General features: G+C 32.2%; 1 protein-coding gene across 4 annotated transcripts in view; it reads left to right on the forward strand.

The window, feature by feature from the left end:
* Nha2 (Na[+]/H[+] hydrogen antiporter 2) overlaps positions 1–23,087 on the forward strand; it is a 53,534-nt gene that overhangs the window by 10,762 nt on the left and 19,685 nt on the right. Inside the window, exon 1 of one of the 4 annotated variants that reach the window (XM_070634504.1) lies at positions 18,187–18,413. The exons of 2 other annotated variants lie outside the window; for them this stretch is intronic. In XM_070634504.1, coding sequence (XP_070490605.1) covers positions 18,398–18,413 — 16 coding nt within the window. In that variant the 5' untranslated portion in view covers positions 18,187–18,397. Of the gene's footprint in view, positions 1–18,186; positions 18,414–19,361; positions 19,482–23,087 lie in introns of those variants that run through there. One more of the 4 variants, XM_070634505.1, reaches the window with a different exon arrangement.

Genomic DNA, 23,087 nt, shown 5'->3' on the forward strand with positions numbered 1-23,087 from the left:
AAAATTATATAAATATCGTCTTATGCCATTCAATGACTTAAGAGTTTTTAACCCATCTCTCTATGGAGTCTTGTCTAACCGCATCTATTCAATATTATCTCATATAAAAATGAATGTATTCTAGTCTTAAAATGTGAAATGATTTCATACATATTACCCATGTGGATAGATAGACACACACTACATATTGAATACGGACGAAAATGCATTCATAAGAAAAATTTCTTTTCTGCTTTTCATTTTTCTTTTCACAAAATGAAGAATAAAGTTGGAAATTTGACAGATCAGATGGCTATACTGTTGGTGCTTAAGGCGTCTTTTAGTTTGAAAAGGAGGTTTTTGGATATTTGTCTCGAATCATCCTTGTAAAATAGGGAAAAGCCCTTCAAAAAAAGGAAAGTTAGTTTGGTAGGTAAACATGCTCTTCCCCTTCATGAATACGCAATTGACAGTTTATGGCTTTATCCGACTTAACAATCTAGCTTAGTCAATTAAGGTCAGGTTCCCTACATAGTGCCATATCTAAAGGATTCATGAGTTTATCACAGAAAGGTGTATCTAAGGGATCAAACCTTAGATTCCATCTATCATCAGCAAACAGACAACTGCTGCTCCATTGTCCATACAACTTCATCCACCTGACTTAATCAACAAACCAGGCAGTCACTTAAGTTACAATACCCCGAAAAAAAAACTCATTCACCTTCTGAAAATTGGTTAAGAAAAAAAAAAATAAAAGAATTGGAAAAGAAAGAAAGGTGAAATATAGCACGAATGGATGCGGTATGTGTCAAGAAGCGGTTGTGCTTGAAATTTGTGGCATTCAATATTTCAAAATGAAATTCTATGTATTGAATGCTGATGCTTTTTGGAAGCTTTTAATGGAATTGGGAGGTAACAGTATTGTGGGTGGTTGGGTATTATTAGGAATGAGAATAAAAGGTAGATGATGTGAGAAATTGAAATCTACAGTAACAGAAGTGCTTGGTAAAAAAAATCTTGATGTGAAGACTTTGTTTATCAGTAATGGAAGAAGATTAGATGTTATCATGGCGATAAGACGATAAATAGCTTGAAAAGCTTTCAATTTTGAGGAGATATGTTGTTCCTGCATGCGTGTGGATATGAATGCCTATGAAATTTTTTGAAGTCTTTTCAATTCATTTTGATACAGATTTAAGATTCTTTTTTTGTATGCTCTTAATACGGTAAACATGTAGTTTCTTTCTAGGAAGGAGTATTTTGAAGATTAAATGAAGGATGTGATTTCTTAGAGCTATTAAATGAATTGGAATAGATAACATAGTAGCACGTAGAAGGTATTTAAAGTGGAATCAAAATTTTGTGAATTTAAGTTGATAGATTCAATTGGAATTGGCATAAAAGCAGGTTAAATGCTCTAGATTTGTGGATCATTCCCAATTGTTTGAAGATCTTTCTTAGAGTTGTTGATTTCTTCATTCTGACTCAATCTTGAACAATCTTAGACAACTGTTCCGATTGGACAACAAGATGGTTTATCTATTCATTGTCTAGTTACAGAGATGAACTACCATATCCGATTAATCGATTAAAAGTCCGTCCCATGTCGTCGTAACTCTGACTTGACGCCGAATTAGATTTAAACCTTTCACCATACCAGAGTTACCTCTTCCTGGTGCTGATTTTGCACCGACTTGTGCTACATATTTTGGTAAACTTCTCATCTATCCTAAACAAAAGCATAAACAATTTTTCACTGTACCCTAAAAAACACAGAAAAAAATGAACAAAAATAAAGAAAGAAGGAAGCATAAAAAATAGAAACGACCACCAAAATAGAAATTTATTTTATAGGTGGGAAAAGAGAAATGAAAACTTAAAGCTTCCTATACCTACGCACATATGAGCATTCACATGAAATTTATGTATGCCTACATATCTATGAACATGCCTATATTATTACTATTATTATTACAACCATCATCATCGTCAGTCGTTTAATGCCGTTGTGTGTGAAACTTTGCGCTTTCGTAATCTATTATAAGGCGTCGGCAGTATTAATATCTTCAGGCATTCCACTTCCGTGATTCATACACTTATGTGTACGTATTTGTCTCTATGTTAAGCTATTTAAAATTTTAATATCTAGCCATATATATTCTCAGCTATGTACTTAGCTCTCAAAAAACAGCACACCTAGGATTTTCGATAAGAATAATAAGAAGGAATAGAAATTTTTTGTGTTTCCTCATGATTTAATGCTCGCCCTTGTGATACTTTCAGTTGAACTTCCTTATTGAGCTCATTTATGCTTTAACTGGTTTTTTTTTTAAATGAGGAATCAGGGTGAGATGAGGAATGTGGGAATTTGAGGCTTAATGTGATGAGCTTTATGTTTTTGGAAAGTATTGTGCGTTGTGCTTCATGTTCAGTCTACAGAGCTTTAAGAAATATCGATGACTTGATCCCATGCTTAGATCTTTCAATAATATAGAGAGAACCTGCAAATCATTCGAAACTTTCTCATTGTTTCTTGAACCAAAAGCATATTCATGGGTGTCTTTGGAGTCCAAACTCCTCCTGCTCCTTCAATTTCCCCAATTTGTTAGGATTTGACTTAAAAAAATTCCAAAAGTTTCTGGCAATGTTTCTCTCTCTCAAACCCTTAACAATGAGGTCAATACAAGAGCTTTTAAGGAACTGCAGATCTAGATTACAATGCCATTAAGCAATTCCTTTACAATAAAATATTTGGCATCAACCATTTGCATTTAGTTTCAAGTCTTTTAAAGTTTCAAACTCAATTTAACTTCCTCAAAAAAAAAAAAAAATCCATAAAAAAATTTCTTTTGCTTTTCTTCTTTCCGTTTTTCATTTGTTTGTTTCATATTTACGAGCTCATAATCGCTGCGAGCATGTCGTTAAAGGAAAAGCTTTTCTTTGCTATTGAAACAAAAATATATATCATGTCATGCCTGTAATATACACAGAGTAAAATGTGAAAACAACGAGAAAGCAGTGTAAAAAAAGGGAGGAAAATTTTCCATAAATTGAGATGCGATATATGAGCGCATAATGGATTTGCTTACACACAGCATATATTCATGATACTCAGCACTTTTTAAAAAGTTTAATGGAAAGTTTCAATTTTTCTGATATGTAAATAAATTTTTGCTACTCATCAACACAGTTCACTCTTATGCTGCGAAACATTTTTGGTAAGGTTTACTTTATTGAAAGCTTTTCATTGTCAAATATTTGCCTATATTTCAAAAGTTTTAGCTCGTTCGCTGTTCTGTTCTGTTTTTGATTTTGTTATGATGAAAATGGATTTTCTTGAATGAAATTTTTAAGTGGTTCTGACTGGATTTGATTGTTTTGACTTCGATGTTTCATAATTTTGAGTTTTATGGAAGCTACATTCACTTGATATTTACTAAAGCTGCTATTCTGGGCTCACATGGATCATGTTAAAGCTTGGAGTCAACTTTAATTTTTATTGAAATTAAGTTGACTTTTAACGGCTATTCAATTCTATAATCCAGAATTAAATACGATACAATTAAAAATTGTGAAAAATTGACTACCATACACCAAATTTTTAATAGAAATTCAATGAATTTAGTTCAATCAGCGACAAAACGGATAGTTTGATCAGAACTCATCAGCATACTGGGATATTCCTAATTATATTGAACATTTAGCTGCCGTGTGAACGAAACTTTGACATGTGTCGGTCGGAAATACACTCAATATCACAATAAAAAATTCTTCAAATAAAAAAATATCTGAACAACTCAATTTAAATAGATGTTCATTATTAAGGACTTTATTACATATATAGCATGTAAGCAAGAATTGAAAAAAAAAAGATTTTAGCTAGTTAATGTCCAGTTGATGACAAGTTCAGGGGAATGGATTAATTGTCAAAGCACCTGAACTAGTTCTAATGTATCTGTGTCCAATCAGGATGATCACCGATGCTGAGGCTATTCTACTAAATCTTTGTGGTTACACTGCTCGACCAATGACTATTACAATGTAATTTGTCGGAAAACCTGTCATAAAATCTCATTTTCATCATATAAAAATAGACTTCGTCAAGCGTATATTTATAACATCCATGCAAAAAAAAAGACTAAAGCTTGTAGCTATGTAAAGAACATAAAGAGATTTCAGCGTGCTTTTTTTACTCTTCAATAGACAAAAAAGTATGCTTTTAATGCATGTTCATCAATAAAAGTGAACATATGTATGTACAAAGCACTGCGAGCAGCGAAAAGCTTTTTTTATGTCCATTAATCATTTTATGTTCTTGGAACAGTTTGCAGTGTCTCTGTGTCGTACTTATACCTGTATGAATCCATCAGCTATTTGATTTTTTTTCTGCTCAAACATGTTGAAAAAATTTGATTAAGCTTCAGAGTTTGTCGACAAACATCAGCGAGATTATGCACAAAGCGTCAATTGAAACTCTCATTACATTTGTTGCTCGCTCCTATTTGTCATGTCTCGTTCCGTTTCTTATTTCAAATGCTTTTTATTGAATCAACCTTTTTTGGCAAATAAAACGTGAATCAAATGAGTTTTTCGTGTCATTTAAGGTTTTTAAATTAAAAATGAGAAACTCAGTGACAGAACGTGTGTGTATGTGTATATGTGTGGGACGTGGAAGGGTAATACAGTTGATTGTGCTTTTTCCAGCACTTTAGATATTTTTAGATTATTTTTTCGGTATAATTTGGTATGACTGTGATGGATGTAATGGGTTTTTGATGACAGTTGAGACTATTTTGAGTCACATATTAAATTTAGATTAAATCTTTATAGGAAATAACTCAATTTTTCTTCTACAAGCTAGACTTTAAAATGCTTTAATTTTAAAATTTTATACAAAAACGAACCGTCATCTTAAAAGCACAATGCCCAAGCAAATAAAGAAAATTCGATTAAAGAAGAACATGAAAAATGACAGAAGCATAAGCATTGTGCACGTACAGAGAACAAAATTTATACGACCTATGATGATAATTTTAAAAAGAGGCTTTTTGTCATTTGAATAATTGAAAGCAACCGCAAAATTGAAAATTTAAATTTTCTTCTTATCCTTCTTTTTTTGTTATCTTTTGTGCTTTAGTTGATGCTTTTAGAGAGAAAATGGGAGGATTGGCATTTTTATATTATTTTGAGGTTTTCATCATGAAGAATTTCGATAAGATAGTAAAGGATGATGTTATGGGTTGGATGATTGCTATTAGTGGTACTTTATGAGGTTGACTTCATTAGATCGATCCAAAAGATTAAAGTGACGTCATTGGACGACTTTATAGAGGATTGAGTTCATTTGTTTGGAGGTTCCTAGTTCAAACCTGAGTTTCGATTGATTTAAAGGATTCTTTAGGAATTGTACTGTTAAATTCTAGTCTTGCTAATTTATTTACATATATTTCTTGACCGTACAGGTCAATTGTGACCCATGAACACCCTTAGATGTCACTTGAAATTGGTCTTTATCGCTTGCTCTCGATTGTCCATTTCCAATAACAAATGCCATACAGTTTATGCCAATAGCTTCCTTATGAGATCCAAGTCCTCAAATCAATTTCAGGTGGACAATTAACAAGCAGATTTGACTTGTTGATGCCTTACTCAATGCCTAGTTACAAGAACTAATTATATGCCAACCAACCCTATCTTACATCCCAATAAGCTTCAATCAAGCAAAAATAAAAATCAAATAAATCTTCACAGACTCAAAATTCTAAAATCATCTCTAAAAAATATCCATCTCCTCATCCTCCCAATCAGCACCTCAATTTCTTCATCAAAGAATTTCAAATACTTATCACACCCCTAAAAAGCAGCAAGTGAACTGGTTAATGTCCCTTAATGTTCAGTGGCTTTGAATGATGATTAAATTTTCTTAACAGTAGCAAAAAAAGGCAAAGGAACTCCTGCAATGAGGCTTTTGCCTTTTTCACTTCACTCCTTTTCTCCCTTTTATTTTTCGTACCATCTTTCTATCGAGCCAATTCATCTATCCACTATGCAAATTTTCTAAATGTTTGTGGCTTTTGTGTGCTCGTAGACATTGATCGATATTTTAAAGTGTAGAACTTTGACTTTGGTCGTATGATGCAGCACTAAAGAATCCAGACGTCTTTACGGACGATCTCATTTCTTCTTCTTTTATCTTAATTATAGTCAATTTATATGTGAGTTGTAAGGTCAATGGATGTATTTATCTATTCATATATTCATATTATGTTCCAATGACCATTATTATGATTATAGCTCATAATCAATAATTTTATTATGCTATACACGGTATATGGAATGGATATCTTTGTATGCTTATACGCATCCAACATCATTATCGTTTAGTATCTCTGTTAGCCTACCCGACGGCCATCCAGACACACACATATTGTGTATTATCGTCATGAATGGCTTGTCGAGGGAGGGAATTTAGAGATAGAAGGAAGAAAATGGGCAAGAGATGAAAAGAATTGTATTTATGTGAATTTTCACATGCATGTGAAATGAAGTCAGTGGGAGAGTTAGGCTGAATAGGATAAGGAAAAAATACTGAAGTATGAAAGTCGAGTTTTTGGGAATTGTTGAATTGAAGAGCATTTAAAGATTGCTGAATTGGTTGTATTGGCGTTAGGCATACTTTATGCAGCTGGGTGGCTAGTGTCAACCAGATTCTAGTCTTTGCTTAAGGATCTAGGTTATATCTTCAAATTTAGATCATTTAAGGTAGCTAGGCTCACCTTCAATGGCAATCATAACCAAATTTTCATTAATATGTGCCTCATTCTCACATATACCTCACTTTGACCCCATACAATCCACAATATTCAGCTAACAGAAGCTTTTCAATAAAACACATACAACGGCATATAAACTAACTACATGAAAATCAATTGAATAAAGCCTCTGAATGTGAATGAGCTTAGAATTGTAATATCAAGCCATTTTCCTCATGACTTCTGATCTCTGTCTAAAGAGCGAGAGCAAGAACATGTAGTAATGTTTTCATATGTATAGAAATGGTTAAATCAACAGAATTATTGAATAATTTTTATATTCTACACATCCCCATACACATGCACAAGCATATGGAGTAGCTAAAGTTAATATTTGAAAATGAATTGAATTTTCTTTGAAAATTTCAATACTTGGTGCGCTTAAAGCATCAATAACATCACGGTTGAGATATTACAATATTTGTTTATTTGCCTTTCGTCCTTACAAAACTTTTCTGTATGTTCTCAAGAAAGGAAACAGGAACTGCTGTATTTGTGCCATACAATTGAGGAAATTCGAGAATTTTCTATTGCAGCTTTACATATAATCTACATAATGCATGATGATTGTTGACTTTTCGGTCGTGCATTTTCATGTTGATGCAGTCATTTTCCTTTCGATGTTTTATAAACGCTCGATTGGCAATCATTTCATGTGGTATGGATTACATCATGTATAAATGCTGTGATTCGATTGTTGGGATGTTGATTGAATCGTAAAATTGGAAATACACAATTGTATGCAAGAGTTTTAATTATTAATTGTTGAAGAATTTCTATCATCGACGCTCTAGCTTCCATTTTGGAACTGTATTTTTGGTAACAGCTTATGTGGTAGATTGAATTGAATAATATTAAATGTAAATGCTTGATTTGAATCAAAAAAGGTCCATAAAATTGATCCAAAATATTTAATCTCTATCCTATTCTATTTTCGAACTTATTTTTTTGCTGTTTCATCCAAAACGTGTTATAATGCTGGCTACACTTTCTAATCTTCCTAGAATTTAGGCTTCATTTCTCATGGGGATTCTGAAAATCAATTTTATTGAAGCGAAAAGATTTATTTTTTTATGGAAGTTGTGTGCTATTGTGATGGAAGTCAATAAGTGAATTTTCGTTTCTATTATTACTAATATTATGATTGAGATCTTTATGACTGAGATTAAGATTTCTTGGAACTGATACTTAGTAATAATAATAATTTATTGAGTTGAAATATTAAAGGTATAGTAAGGAAGGAAATGAAGCAGGCATCAATATATTGTGGCATACTTCATGTAATTTGAAGTTATTGTAGCTTGAGGAGATTTGACAGTAATAGGATTTGATCGTATCCATGCTTTATTGACTATATTGTGTAATATAAGTTCCAGGAATTGCTTAAATTGTTATTTACACATGTAGTTTAGCAGGAAACCTTAATTGAACAAAATCAGGCTTCAGATTTGCTTCAGATCGTATTAAAGCCTGACTCGGTATAATTTAAAGTGGTTCCAAGTTATGTTGACTTACCTACGAATGTCACAAAGAAGGTATGAGGTGTTACATCAAATACACTTCATCGACACTTCATACAGCCTTCATTACTTCACAAAATCAATTCAATCAGACTCAAATGTCATCAACTTTGAACTATTTACTATGAAAAGGTGCTATTGAATCAACAACAATACTAAACTTATAGTCTCTACAGTAAACATTCATTCTCTCCACCCAAAACACCAATTTTATTTCTACATGCTTCATTTCATTCATCCAGCATAAGAAAATCTACTTTTCTTCTACGTATACAAAAGCTCATTCCCAATAAATCCAATTACATCTTCTATATGAGCACTAAATGTAAGAAATTAGTTTCGATTCATTCAATCTCGTTCAAATAATAATATTTACATAAAATTCATTAATTCATTTCGACTTTCCTCAAATATTTGCATGTCAATGCTTGACTAAATCTACATACTTACCTACTTGTCTTTCATCGTATTTATCTAAATATAAGTGCATACAATCGAAGAAAGGTACAATACGATAGATATAGAGAGAAAATTTGTTCGTTCAATCAACAATAGTGTTCGGTTTTGGGTGTTTCGATTGGATAGATGGACACTGATCCATTGACGTCATTGAGTTAATTTTGTATGGTTTAGTATGATGAGGATTTATATTTGAATTGAGTTTCATTTAATTTGGGGATTATGGAGCTTTGACTTTTGGAATGTGGTTACATTTTGAATGATGCTTTTAAGATATGAGTTTGCTTAATATTTTCTAGTTATAAGAGGAGCATTAACAAGTTAGTTTGTAAGAATAAAATACAGAATGGCAATAAGCTTGCTCAAAATTAACTCGAATGACACAATGTGGATCAAAATCAGCCTTCATGAGGTACCGTCATGGTAACCTCGATTTTCTACCCATATGGCGGCGTAGCGATGCCTGTAGAAACTCTTTGAGCTTTACGAGTAACTTTTTAAAAGCCCGGATACTTTGGATTGGGAACTATCAATCCATACCCCATCATATTCACTTGATATTGGCAATTCTAATTAGAAAACGATAGCCAGCAACAGAGTCAGATTCAGACATCATCTAACGAAGACAATGAATCACAATTGAACATTCTTTTCAAATAACTCCAAGTTATCCACACCTAGACACAACAGTTAGTATCCAGTAGCTAAAAATAATTCCAATAGTTTACATTATTGGATCATGTTGTATATCACATCTCCTTGATTTTCCATTTTCAATTTACTATTGAGTGGATAACATGATTTTTATTGGAATGAGAGATGCATGAACAACAATAAGTCAACATATATCCTAAAAATAAGAAAGAAAAGCTTATTGTACATTGTACATGTGTGTACATCGGAAATGGAAATTAGTTACATATTTTCATTGTCGTTTACATACGAAAATACACAATTTTGGCTTCTTTGTGCTGTGTTCATCCTAAATCTACTCGCACTGAATGCTAAGCACTTTTGACATCAGCAATGCCTCAGTTTGTAGATAAATAGAATTGATGAAGAAGTGTGAGTGTTTTTATTGATATGAAGGAAGGCCCAATGTTGTTTATTCAGCTTGTTAAACACTCTCCATGCTCTAGTTCTATTGTTGAGGATACTGACCGGTCGCATCGGGACATTGTTTGCACTTTCGACCTTTTTAACTTAGTTTTTCTTTCATGCTTGTAAGCAGAAAATTGAAATTTTGTCGGCATCAAGTGTTAATGACGTGACTGATATTGCTGTGACCTTTGCTGTTGATGGAAATGTTTTATTTTTTGAATTTTTTTCCTACTTCCTTATGCTACAGTTTGTTCATTTATTTTTTGCATATTTTTACACTGTTGCTTTTTGATGGAAATTATGTGGGGTAGTTGGTTTTGTGGATATAATTTTTGTAACAGTTGTTTTTAGAAAATTTATTTTAATCGGAACTGCTGGAGGGAAATTGAGAAATTTTGTTTGGGTGCTGATTTGTGATGTCAGTGGTGGGCAACTTTTAGGCTCGAGCGAAGCTTCACTCTTCACGATTCATGGCATTTTCAAAAATGTTTTTCAAAAACTAGGGTGCCGCGACACACAGGTTTTCCATCACTGTGTTAAAGCATTGAATTTAGCAGAGATGGTCGTCAGGGTTCCGCCACGTCTCCATATTGACGGCAATCAGTTAAAATGACGCAACCAAACAGATAAAGAGGTTTTTCTCGTATATAGCTGTAAATTCTTCTTATTTCAATTATATTTAAAAACCTTCCCACACGAATGTATATACACAAAACGTTTTCATCATTTTAAATTTCATGACAATATATTTTTATACATCAACAATATTTTTTATGTACACGTCCCTCTCATTCAGCAAGTAAATTTCATTCTTATTTTGCCTTTTGCTGTATATACTATGTTACTCAAGGGATGATAAAAAAAAGTATCTCAATATGACAAAATATTTTCAAAACACAATTATTTTTTCTCAACCTTTTCTTCTTGCTCACTTGGTTGTTTGATAAGTATATCGTTGCTGTTTATATATTTTATGTGCCGATTTTGAAGAAGAAGAGGCTGCTGTTTATGTATTGGCTTAAGAAGATTGAAATATAAGAATTTTTTATTGTAAAATTGCGTTGCAGCAAATGAAGAGGATTTATTGAGCAGCACTGGCCTAGGTTATGCCTAGTCAATGATAAAAGCTACTAATACACATCTAGTCCCCTATCCGACAACTCTGCTTCTTCTAAATGCGCCACTAAACATTCAAACCTCTCAATTCCTCATCAACTTCCTCCACATGTATCTTAGCACACAGAGAATCTTCTACAAAAGTGAAATTTTTCTTCATTCTTTTCTTATGTGTTGAATTTCGAATGTGACAACGATGATGACGAGAAAAGTGATATGCTATATGTCATATATGAAAAGAATTATTTTCCTACTCACTTTATAAGAATGAAATTATTTTGTAAAGTTTCTTATTTCTCCCACCTACTTATTCTTGATTCGAATCCTATTCAGGAAGTTTAAGAAATTTCTGTCAAAATTTATTTTAGCTTCTTTTTAAAAAAAAATTCGACAAAAAATATTGACTTACATTATTAGCTGGAGGCAATTTTGTTATGTTCAGGGAATGTTTTTTCAATAACTTGTTTGGTTTGGTTGTATGACATACGGAGAATCTGAAGATTTGATTTATAAAAATTAAGGACTCATTCCTGACAATCTGGAAAGACATATTTTGATATTCCTAGAATTTAAACTTACTAACATGCCGCATTAGACTGCCTATATGAAAAATTACAAGGAATGAATTTAAATTCCTAGAAATTTCCAAGCAATATCATCCTTTTACTACCCTAAAGCTTACAAGCAACATTGTAAACACAAAACTGGAACATTTAAGTAAAGTATACAAAATGATGAACACATTACCCCAATGATACTTCAAAAAGAATGACCACATCTTCCTCAGTTACCAATCTAATGATGAATGAATGACTAACTGAATGGATATACATCAATACATAAAGTCATATACTCACAACAACATCAATAAGCATCAGTAAAAGAATAAATAACATTTCTACTTACACCGGAAAGAATGAAATAGAATGATGTATAGAATGAGACTTGGGTGAAGTTAGTGTTGGAATTTTAGCCACAATGGTCGGCTGATTGCCAGTCTACAATCGTCAGTATTTAATTTTTTAGGGTATATAGACTTTAAAAGACGCCAAATATCGGCCGACCATTGTGGCTGAAATTCCGTGGCTAACTCCACACGGGTTTGAATGAAAATAATGTATATCTTAGTACAATATGTGAGTAAGTGTACTGATCCGAGTGTTCCACTCACGTGAATGGATTTTTATAAGAATCCTTGAGTGTGGTTTCTATGAAATTAGTCTAAAAGTATCGAACTTAACTCGAGTCGACAACTTTTCCATATAAAATGGTAGCTGATTTCGAGCTCTTCAACTAAGTATAGCACTAGAATAATACGTTCCTCGGGTTCAAGGCAGTAAGATGGAACGAAAATGATACACAAGTGTTATAGTTACATGGTAAAGAAGTGAAGGAGACACTTAGTAATAGATTTATTTTCTTATTTTCTCTTTTCTGGTGAATATGAGTTGGGGTTCTTGGAAATGGGTGCTTTTAGGTAGGAAATGAGAATTTTTTTGTTGAGAATTTAAAATAAATTTAAGAAGTAAAATGGATGTGGTATATTTTAGGTAGAATCTTTTAAAGTTAAGAGGTCAGACATTTTGTGGTTTCTTAGAATAAAATTGAGTTGTTGATGTTGATGAAGGCATTTGGCTATGCTCTGCAGAATATTTGATTGATTATTGCTGGCTATACAGATCTATTGTGATGAATGCCATTTCGAAGAAGGTTCGGATACCTTCTAGTCTAATTGTAGCTATGTCGTTAATCCTGTATGGATCCTTGCAATTGTTATAAATCCTCAAAACCATGCACAACCGACTTGATCCTCTAAAAAAAGTCAAGTAAAAATACATAAAAAAGAAATTTCTCTCCGTGTCATTGTGTGATACGCCTAAAGACATTGAATATCATGACATTGACGTTGTGAAAAGTGGAAAAAATTCATCCACCATTCCCAACACAGCCTCCTCTTAATATTTGATGATGGTGTACTTTCAATGTACAATATACACATAATAAAAATTCAATTTAGTCTCTCACTCTTCCATTCCATTTTTCTTTCTTTATTTTCTTGTGTTCATGTTACACATTGACAATGTTTGTTGCTTGCTAATGCTTCAGTCACAAGCCTGAAAATTGCCATTCCAGACAATATATGGTTGTCGCATGCATATGGATACGTAATGTAATGTATCGATGTTGTTCCTTTTGTTCGGCAAAAAAAAATTGAAAAGACTTGCAAGGAAGAAAAAAATTTAAATTTTCTCATATGCGATAGAATTCCTCCGTACCTTTATGATGATAAAAATATATTTACTCATCTTTTTCTAGTCACAGAAGACATAAAGAACTGAAATGGATGAAACCCCAATTTCATGCTTTTTATGTAATCTCAATAGAATAGGGAAGAAAATTGCTGGAGAAGAATGAAAAAAAAAAAAAAAAAAATTCTTATGGATTCAATATCATCCATATCGTGTTTGTGTGTACATGTGTGATATTTGTCTCTTTTGTATAATGGAAAACTCATGTGGATGTTTGAATGATCGAAGTGAAACACTTCTTCAACCATTGCGTTGGATATTTTTTGTTGCTGTAGATGATATGGATTGAAGGTTGGGTTTTGGGGAGCTGGTGTGTAGGAGGTAACTTTCATTAACATTTGGACATGATTTGGACATACTTTAGGACATACTGTACCACGTTTTGTGAATGATATCAAACCTAAAACGTAAAACCAATCCATTCACCCTTCCCTGCATTGCACAGGTTCTAAAAGTAAATTTCAATGGATGAATAGGAAAAAAAGCATGAGTAGAAGAAGAGCAGCATCAAAAATGCTTATTCTCATTCAACAAAAGAGATATTGTCGTATTATTAAATTTATGAAATGTTATAGCTTTTGCTCTTGACAATACTTTTTACATCCTCATCTTTTCCTCCACCATAAAGTAGAAAAATCCATCGAAATTTTCAATTCAACATCCTGAGCATCCTCTTCATTGATTTCCGGGCTGATGGATAAGAATTTATTTTTTTATCTTTTTTCGCTCATGCGAACTTAAAAATGTAATTTTGGAGATGCTAGAAAAATTCCTCATTTTTTGACAATTCTGTGACTGTCAACGGAAAGAATTCATGGTGCGATGGCTGCTTAAGCTGAAAAGGAATAAAAAATTCAATTTCACTTTCTGCTCCTCTGAATTTTCTTTCACTTTTCACTACAAAAGGAAATTCTTCTTCGTCACTTTTTTTTTGGAATTTTCCTCGTTACTTTTTTCCTTGTCGATGACACATTTTTTGAGGGTAAATTCAAAAGATGAAATAAAAGAATCAAACAGAATGACAGAGAAACTCAATGGGATGTGGTTGATTGATGGATCGGTGATGAATGAAATTTTTGTGGAAGTCGAAACAATTTTTGTGCACATGTTGACTGGAAGAGTTATTGAAATTCGAAGGAATGTGGCAACAAGTTTGTAGTTTGGAGGATATGGTGATGCAGACTTAAGGATATTCTATAGAACTTGGGTTTGAAGGTCAAAATTGAGATAGAATAAATGCACAAGCGGCCTCAGCCAAGCTGAAAGCTAAAGCTTCTACAATGAAATAGCTGAAGTCAAATTAAGTGTCATTTTAAAGACGTCACATGCCCCAAACCCTCCAAAAACATCAAACCCAAATCAAACCTTAATTTTTAGTTCCAATACCAAACCACAAAGCCCATCACAATCAAGCTAAAAAAGAATTTTTAATTATCACCCAAAAAAGAACCGACCAGAAAATTCCAAATTTTAATTTTCTTCTCAATCAGCAGCAGCTGTTTGGTTTCAATAGCTTTTAATTATCATAATATCAATACAGCTCTAAAATAATTGAACACACTCCCCATAATTATTCCATTAATTTCATATATCTGAGGCAAATTTCCATTAATTTCCATCATAAATATTCAAATCTACACAAAATTGATTTTTATGATAATTGAAATCAGCCAAAAAAAGTGCTGTATTTATTTCCAAATCATATAATTCACTCTCATAAGTGGAACTTAAAGCTTACTAAATATATATGGACATAAAATCCATTTTGTATACGAGAAAAGAAAAATTACATCCAATTAAGTAAATTAATGCTCCGGCAATTACAGTCATAAACAGAAAATTGAAGGAGCTCAGATTTATTGACTACAAAACAAAAAACTAGAAGCATAAATTTCACACAGAAATATGTCGAGACATAAATGATAATATGCTTATTTAAATTAGTCTTGTTATCGTGATTCTGTGTGGACTCAGATGTTTCAATAAAGCGATAACTTTAATAAAGGAACTAAAAATTTAATTAAATGAGATCGGAAAATTGAATTGCAAGGTTATGCTTAATACTGGTAAATATTTACATTATTTTTAATGTGTTAATATTTGTATTTTTCTGATTATTAAAAAAAGTTTAATGGCTTGTTCACTATTTTGTATGTGTAAAAATGAAGGGAATTCTAGGGATGGCCACTTAGTTACTTTGTTTCATAGGCATAGCACGTGCAGGAACATTTTTGCATTGTCTAAAGCTTACTCCATACTTCAAAATCTGCTTAAAGGTCTGAGTCTTCAAGATTGGAGCTAATGAAGGATTTTTTCAATCTATGCCAATTGGGAACAATCAATTAATTCATGATTATACTCGAAAAGCCTTGTTACTTACTCTAATTACGTTGCCATCGAGAGTTAAGGTTAGAAACTGCTGTTTGCCATTGTTGCTAACTCTGTCATGGACCATGACTCATGGAATGGCTAATATTGACGATCGGCAAGTTATCTCCTTAGAATTATTCAGGTATAACATTGACCTCATGCCAAAGCTCCATATCTTCAAATGTATCACTCATCAGCTAGAAAATGCCTACATTAATTGCCGATTTTGCATTGTCTTGGGATTACATTTACAATTTGACATTCGATTCGTGTCAGTCCTATGTAGCAACAACTGTATACATGATAACATAGCATCAAATCAAATCTAGGTCATCCTTTAAGTTTAAAAGTTTAAAAATATTTTCAATTTACAAATTTTCCATACCAAATCCCACTAAAATCAATAAATATTTCCAACATCAATCCAAAGCCACAGAACTTGTTGAGCCATAAAAAAAGCCTCAGCGGCCACAACTTTTTTAAAGCATATAATTCATTCACGTGAGTGAGATAGAGAGAGAAAAATGAATAAAATTTCTACTTTATATTGCAGATTGTAAATTTCCCCGGCGGCTAATTTTAAAAGTATACAGTAGGAATGAGAGAGGCTTGCCAAATATTTTGACAGTCAACTTTTTTTAAGCTTAAACTTTTCCATTAGCTTTTCATTAGTCAATAGAGAGTCGAATAAAAAAATGAATGAAAAGTTCAAATTCAACGGACAGAAGTTGGATGTTGTTAATATTTTTTGTGTGTGAGTCGTTGAACTTTGAATGAATGTTTGGGAATTGGGCATTTTTTGAAATTTTATGGTTGGGAACTGACGGAGTGATTGATGATTGGGGTCGAAGAAAGGCTCAGGCACTCGTCAGAAGATTGTAAAGAATTTTTGGGCCATAAATGCTTTATTTCCATAAATTGTCCATCCCTTGGTAATTTAATTAGCAAATGTTGTTCACGGCAATAAGCTCAACTGCATTTACATGATAATATCAGTCAGAATCAATCTGCTAATTAGTGCTAATTGGGTCAGTAAAATCATTTTTGTTTGTAGAACTTCCGAGGTAATTTGAGATCAAATTTGTTTAATTTTTCCGAGTTCGATTTACAATGTAATAAATCATTAACTTTTAAGCTGCTTAGTGGTTAAAGCTGGTCACCAGAATGTCAAATTGATGCTAGTGACTTTAAATTCAAATTCAAAGCTGGTCAAACTTTAAATTTCAATTTTTATGTAAATATTGAGAAAAAACTTTACAAAAATCCAGCATCTGCATAAAACATACAGCATCCCAAACTTTTAATTGAAAGTTTATATTCGAGACACTCATAAATAAATTTAAAATTTCCACAAAAAAATTATAAAAATTAACAACACTCCATACCTTCTTCATTTTCTCATATTTGGTTCATTAATGTGTGCATATTAAGCAAATAAAAATAATTTTTTTTTCAAAGGTACAAAATACGCAAAAGTTCTTCATTTTTAAGCTTCAGGCTACAACGACAGGGAAAAAAAACTTAATTAAAAGTTTCTTCTTTCTCATTTGCATATGAAACTTTCATTCAAAAGACCACAAATTTTCATGAAAATTAAATTGAATTTATTTGTGTTTCTTGTTGGCACTGTTGTAAATGAGAGAGAAAAAATGGCAAATATAACTTTTTTATGGACATTATTGTTTTTGATTCATATTTCCTTATTTTAAAAGTTTTGGTAAGAATTTTTGAAGTATCTAAATTATTAGAGAGGATGCTGAAGATTTATGGACATTTAGAAGTAATTTTTAGATTTTGTATGAATTTTGCAATCTTAGAGAGGATTTTTAACGAGGAAGCAGTTCCTAATTTGAGTTTTATCAATTATCACTTTTATGTTTATAAGCTGAAGATTTTTTGAGGATGGTGTTGATAGGACATTGTAGCGCTTGGTACTGGCAATTAGCAAAGGATAGCCATCCAAAGAGCTAGTTTTAGACTTCTAATAAGAGAAGACACGGAGCTGATCTGTATGTGCCGTGAAGTAATGAAAGTTAGTTCCCTTCACAGATACGTTTAATTTGGTTTTGATCTTCATTCAATAAAGTTGTTCACAACATTAAAGCATCTTAATTTGTTGTTCATATCAAAATCTTGTTAATTTTCAATCTAATCAAGTCACAATTTTGATAATTAATTCACTTAAAGCTTCCAATTTTCCAAATTGTGTTAATCAATTAAAGGCTAGCCTAATTGAATCAATTCTTTAGGTATTTACTATAATTCTTCAATCAGACATCTAGTAACTTAGCACCTGATTTTAATTTATCACTTTAATTGCATCCTTCACACCCTCTTTACTATCTATGACCATGATTCAGACCTTAGTTTACAATGAAGACAAATACAACGAAGAAAACTTTTTGTATATCTTTTTTAATTTTCAATTCCATCTTTATCTATTGAATTTCCTTTCAATGTATATGTTTGAATATAAAATAGACTGTTTTGGACAAATAATGCCTTAGTTCCGTGAATTTCCTCTTCCCCGATCGTTTGGCATAGAAAATAAAATATTTTTTAGAAGAAAAAATTCATTTTTTTGTGCATCTAATTTAATCTACATAAAATGATTGAATTCTCTTGCTGAAGAGATGAGCCCAATGCTCTGTGAAACTACAAGAAAAAACTTGCAAATGAATTGAAAAAGATAAAATAAAATATATAAATTTTTATGCAATTTTGACTGATGAAAAACTTAGAAAGTGAGTTGAATTTATTCAAAAAAAATTATTTTGATGAATTTTTGTGTGTGTTTGTGAATGTGTGCGAATGCAGTGCCGTTGGAATAAAAAATAGAAGGGAATTGAAAAAGTTTTGCTTGCCAATGAAGAAGAGGAAGAAGAAAGGAGGAAGTTTTCTTTTATAAAATAAATTTCTCTAATTTGAAATATGAAATGAAATGAAATAGAAAAGAAAACTTTGTTTTGTGAATGGAATCAAGGATTATGAGCTAAAATTGTGGAGGTTATTGTGTGGGTTGAGCTCAATCCTACCAGGGGAATAGACATGGAAAGGTTTTTAGGATCAATTTAATTTGAAAGTGAAGTGTTTTCTCATAAGTTTGGAAATGTGTAGACTTGATCTAAAATCACCATCGTGCCTAGTAGTTGCCAGTTTTATCGGACCTGACTGGATGCTCAAACCGACTTGAGACTCCATTTAGTGTCACCATATTCGAATAACTTGTAATTTCCTGTGTTTATATTGGCAAGATGTACTTAATTGAATATGAGTCAACTTAGGTCTTTTGTAACATGAGACGACCCCCTCAGCCCTCCTTAAGAGCATGAGAACGTAACAAGTGAACAAAACTTGCCCCCATGTCTGCTAAATACATAGCCATAGTGTCCAATCCATCGCACTCTTATCTATTTCCAAACTTTTGATATTCATTGAATTGAAAAATTTAAATTCATTAAATCAATTTGTTTTATGCATGCATATCAATTTAAATAATTTTTTTTTCATCATTTTCAATTTAGAATGCAATCAAAAAATGTGTTTGTGCGATCACAAATAGACAAAAAAATTGAGAGAATTTTCGAGCCAGTGTGAGAATTTTAATTGCGATGAGATGAGCATAGTCGGGTCTATTATTAATTGATAAGTTGAAACTATTTGTCTACATTAAAGCGAGATAAGAATTTTTATTATAAATTGTCAGTCTCGCGTGTGCCTTTCACATTTTCTCATTTATTGTGCCTGTAAATAAAAGTTTGTAAATTTTTATTTCATTCAAGTGACTTCCAGCATAAGAATGGCCACAAAAGGTTGATTTTTTAACAAAAGTTCTACCTCAATACAATGTCTTTATTGTGCAAAAGTGATGGAAGAAGAAGTTAAATAAAAAATGAATGGGAAAAAAGTGCGGTGGAAAAAAATGGAATATTATTTATGCTTGTAGACGAAAATAATGCTTATTGTTGGCAATATTAAAGCATTTTTGTTAATTTTTTGATATTTAATGGGGTTGTTGATGCTTGACATTTTAATTTCAAGGGGTTCGAACTTTGTTGATCCACAATGGCTTTATGATATGTTGTAGAGTTTGTAATCGCATCAGAGCTCGAAGTTGAGGATTTTGACGTATATATTCGCCACATTGTGCATTTCTTGTCTATCAGATTCAAAGTGGTTTTCAAGTAGTTTTTTGAACAGCACTTCTGCTCTTATCATCTCAAAATTATCAATTATATCTAGATTAAGATTTAAGGTGACATTGCTCCCAATTAAATAAAAATGAACAGTAATTATTGATCAAAATTACACTAATTAGTGTCATAAAGTTCTTCAAATATAATGGTTGCTAATTGCTTATAGACAATTTAATGATAAGACAAGATTGTTCATGCACATCTGCTTTAATTGAGGTAATTCAGTTTAGTTCAATTTCTACACTCAGAGGAAAAATATTGGAAGTATTTTGACTGATTTTTCAATACAGTGAATCAAATTGTGAGTGAGTTTAAACTGTCATTAAGGTGGCTATCGTGATAATCTATGATAGTCAGCATCAATAAGCAACAGTGCCAAATTTCATATATTTCCCACAAGTGCCCATTCCTCATTTAGTTTTTTTTAAATAAAAACCATGAACAAGAAGAGCATAAAAGTGAAACAGGACAAAATAAAATGGAACTTCTACTCATTGTGTCATAAATAAACATTTTTTTTACAACTTCATGGACGAAAATTTGCAACAAAAAAAAAACTTTTAATAACCGAAATACACAAAGCAATACTCAAAACTTTTCTCTTTCCTCATTCTTCGGACATTTGTTGGGATTCTTTTTTGTAGCTGCACTTTTTTACAGTGGATGAAACATTCCGCTATGGGACATTGCGGTATGTTGAAAAAATGTATCAGTGATGAAGAGAGAAGGTCATAGGATGAAATTTAATGGAATTTTTGGATGAAGATTTGGGGGGTTATAATGAAGATGCCTTAATTTACTGGCTTATTGTGGATGATAGGGTTGATATCTAGTTTGTATAGTATTGGAATGAGATTAGATGATTGTGATTATCTGTAATCTGATCTGAATTGAGCATTAGTTTCTTAATGTGGTGTCAAAGTAGAGTGGAATCTGGGGTGCAGAGTTAGAAGTAGGAGAAATCGTCAGTTCGAGAGCAAGGCTTCTGTGGTCGAATGTTGAAGCAGAAAACCGGAAGTCTGTCTTTTTTGAGGACGTGGGTTCGATTTCCAACCGATTTGATGATTCACATAATATGCTTAAGAATGAACAGTTCCAAATTCTTAGACTGAGCTAGACTCTAACTTCCTCCATTCAAATATCCCCCTAAAATCATCACAAGGGCAGAAAGCTCGAAACTAAATCGAAGCTTAATGCAATTTTATAACAAAAAACAAACTTTTTTTTCTGCTTCTTTGCTCTCTTTTTGCTGCTCTCTCGTGCCCACCTACGAACAATGAATAATTTCACAATAAATTTTTATATTACTTTACATTTTATTTCCCACCATGGCTTTATTTGTGATTTCTTTATTTTCTTCAATGGATAAAATTGTTAAATGGAAAAATTTACAATTATTCGAATTGAAATTTGTGAATGCAGAGAGAAATAAGGAATTGAAAAAAAAGGAAAAAGTTTTCTTGAAAGGGTGAAGAAAATTATTTTATATTTTTGGTAGATGGAAAATTTTTCTCATGCAGCAAAGCTTTTCTTATTTTTTGTTGCATCATAAATTGGACTTTGCACGTTGTTTCGAGTACAAAAGGGGATGACAGGGGGGCTTAGAGTATTTTTTATGATTTTTTAGCGCTTTTTTTTCGGTGTCATTAATTTAAGTTGTTGAAATAAAAGTTTTTCAATATTTCTTGGGGGGTAGAATGTGGGGATGTGGTAAGGATTCTTATTGAAATTCTAGATTCTTTTACTTATTGAATTATTTTAAAAGTAATTTGCTTGAAGGTCCTGCTGGCTGGCTCGAACATAACTTAACTGAGCAAGCACTTAGAGCAGTGTTGTTCAAACTGTATGCCGCGGCACACTATTGTTCCATGTATGCCATGAGCCACAGGTCGCTCATCCCTCACCACCAGAGGTTCACGCATGAGCTGCAAAATCAATCTACAAGGATACCACAAGACATCCACATACCTCATAAGCATAACAAGCAGTGATCTCCATAATTCTTTCTTTAATCATCTCATATCACATCCTATATTCCTTCAACTCTCATTATTATTATCTCATTCGTTATTTCGTCTTTCTCATAAAATCAAGAAGTAGAAGCAGAAACAGAAACTTCCTCGCATATTTTTTTTCTCCATCTTCATAAATTTTATTCCTCTTTCATCTTGTTCCTTTCCCTCCTCTACAACTCTGATCTCATTTCAACTTAATTTAAAAAATATCTTTATAAAACCTCACTTCCAACTAATGATATTTAATAATCTTCATAAAACAACATGAGAAGAAAAGTTTAAAATAAAAAATTGCTGACAGTGAAAAAATGCATAAAAGCCATACTGACAAGATCAAAATTTCATCATTCTTCCTCGGTTTTGGCTTTAGCGGGGTTTTTTATGAGTGAAATTTAGGTTTTGATGTGTAGGTTTTTGGCAAGTGATAAAGAAAGATGAGATAGATTGTTTAATTATACGATGTAGATCAGTTTGTAGGATGTCATAAGTATACTGATTAATTCAGTAATTGACATTTTGCGTTATGATGCTGTGCTTTTGTCAGTTTTTTTGCTTTGTTGAGGAAAGGAAGTGTTAGCTGAATTTGGATAATTATTGTGTTGAGACACTTTGGTATCCTAATCAAGACTCTAAGATAGTAAGGCACAAAAATATTCAGGCAACCAAGAAATAACATGACACAAAGACACTAAAGACACCAAGACACCAAGACTCCAAGACTTCAAGACACCATGCCACCAAAACACCACTAGACACTAAGACACCAAGACACCATGACACCATGACACCAAGACACCACCAAGACACCAAGACACTAAGACACCAAGACATGGTACAAAGATACCATACAAAGGTTGACGTAAACAAAAGCACCTCCATTGATTCAAAAGCACAAAACCATAATCATACTCTTCCTTACTTGCTTCCATATTTCTTGAACTATTTTTTATCTTTCCCGTTTAACTTTATTTTTTTTTTCCGCTGCATGAAAAACGACTAAGAAGATGAAAAAAAAAAGCGAATCTTCAACACACATCCATACATAGTGTATAACGCGATAAAAAATTGTTTTCATTTTCTTATCATTTCTTTCCTCATTCTCTCTCTGGAAACCAAACATTCAAGGCAATGACAATGAAATAGGGTTATAGTGTATCTGCGCTTGATTCATGTGTGTTTCTGGTGCAGTCATAAATAGCGAAATAGT

Source organism: Chironomus tepperi, unplaced genomic scaffold (genome assembly GCF_022539635.2).
Source record: "Chironomus tepperi strain 1889 unplaced genomic scaffold, CSIRO-AGI_Ctep_v1 contig_85, whole genome shotgun sequence".
Lineage (NCBI taxonomy): Eukaryota > Metazoa > Arthropoda > Insecta > Diptera > Chironomidae > Chironomus > Chironomus tepperi.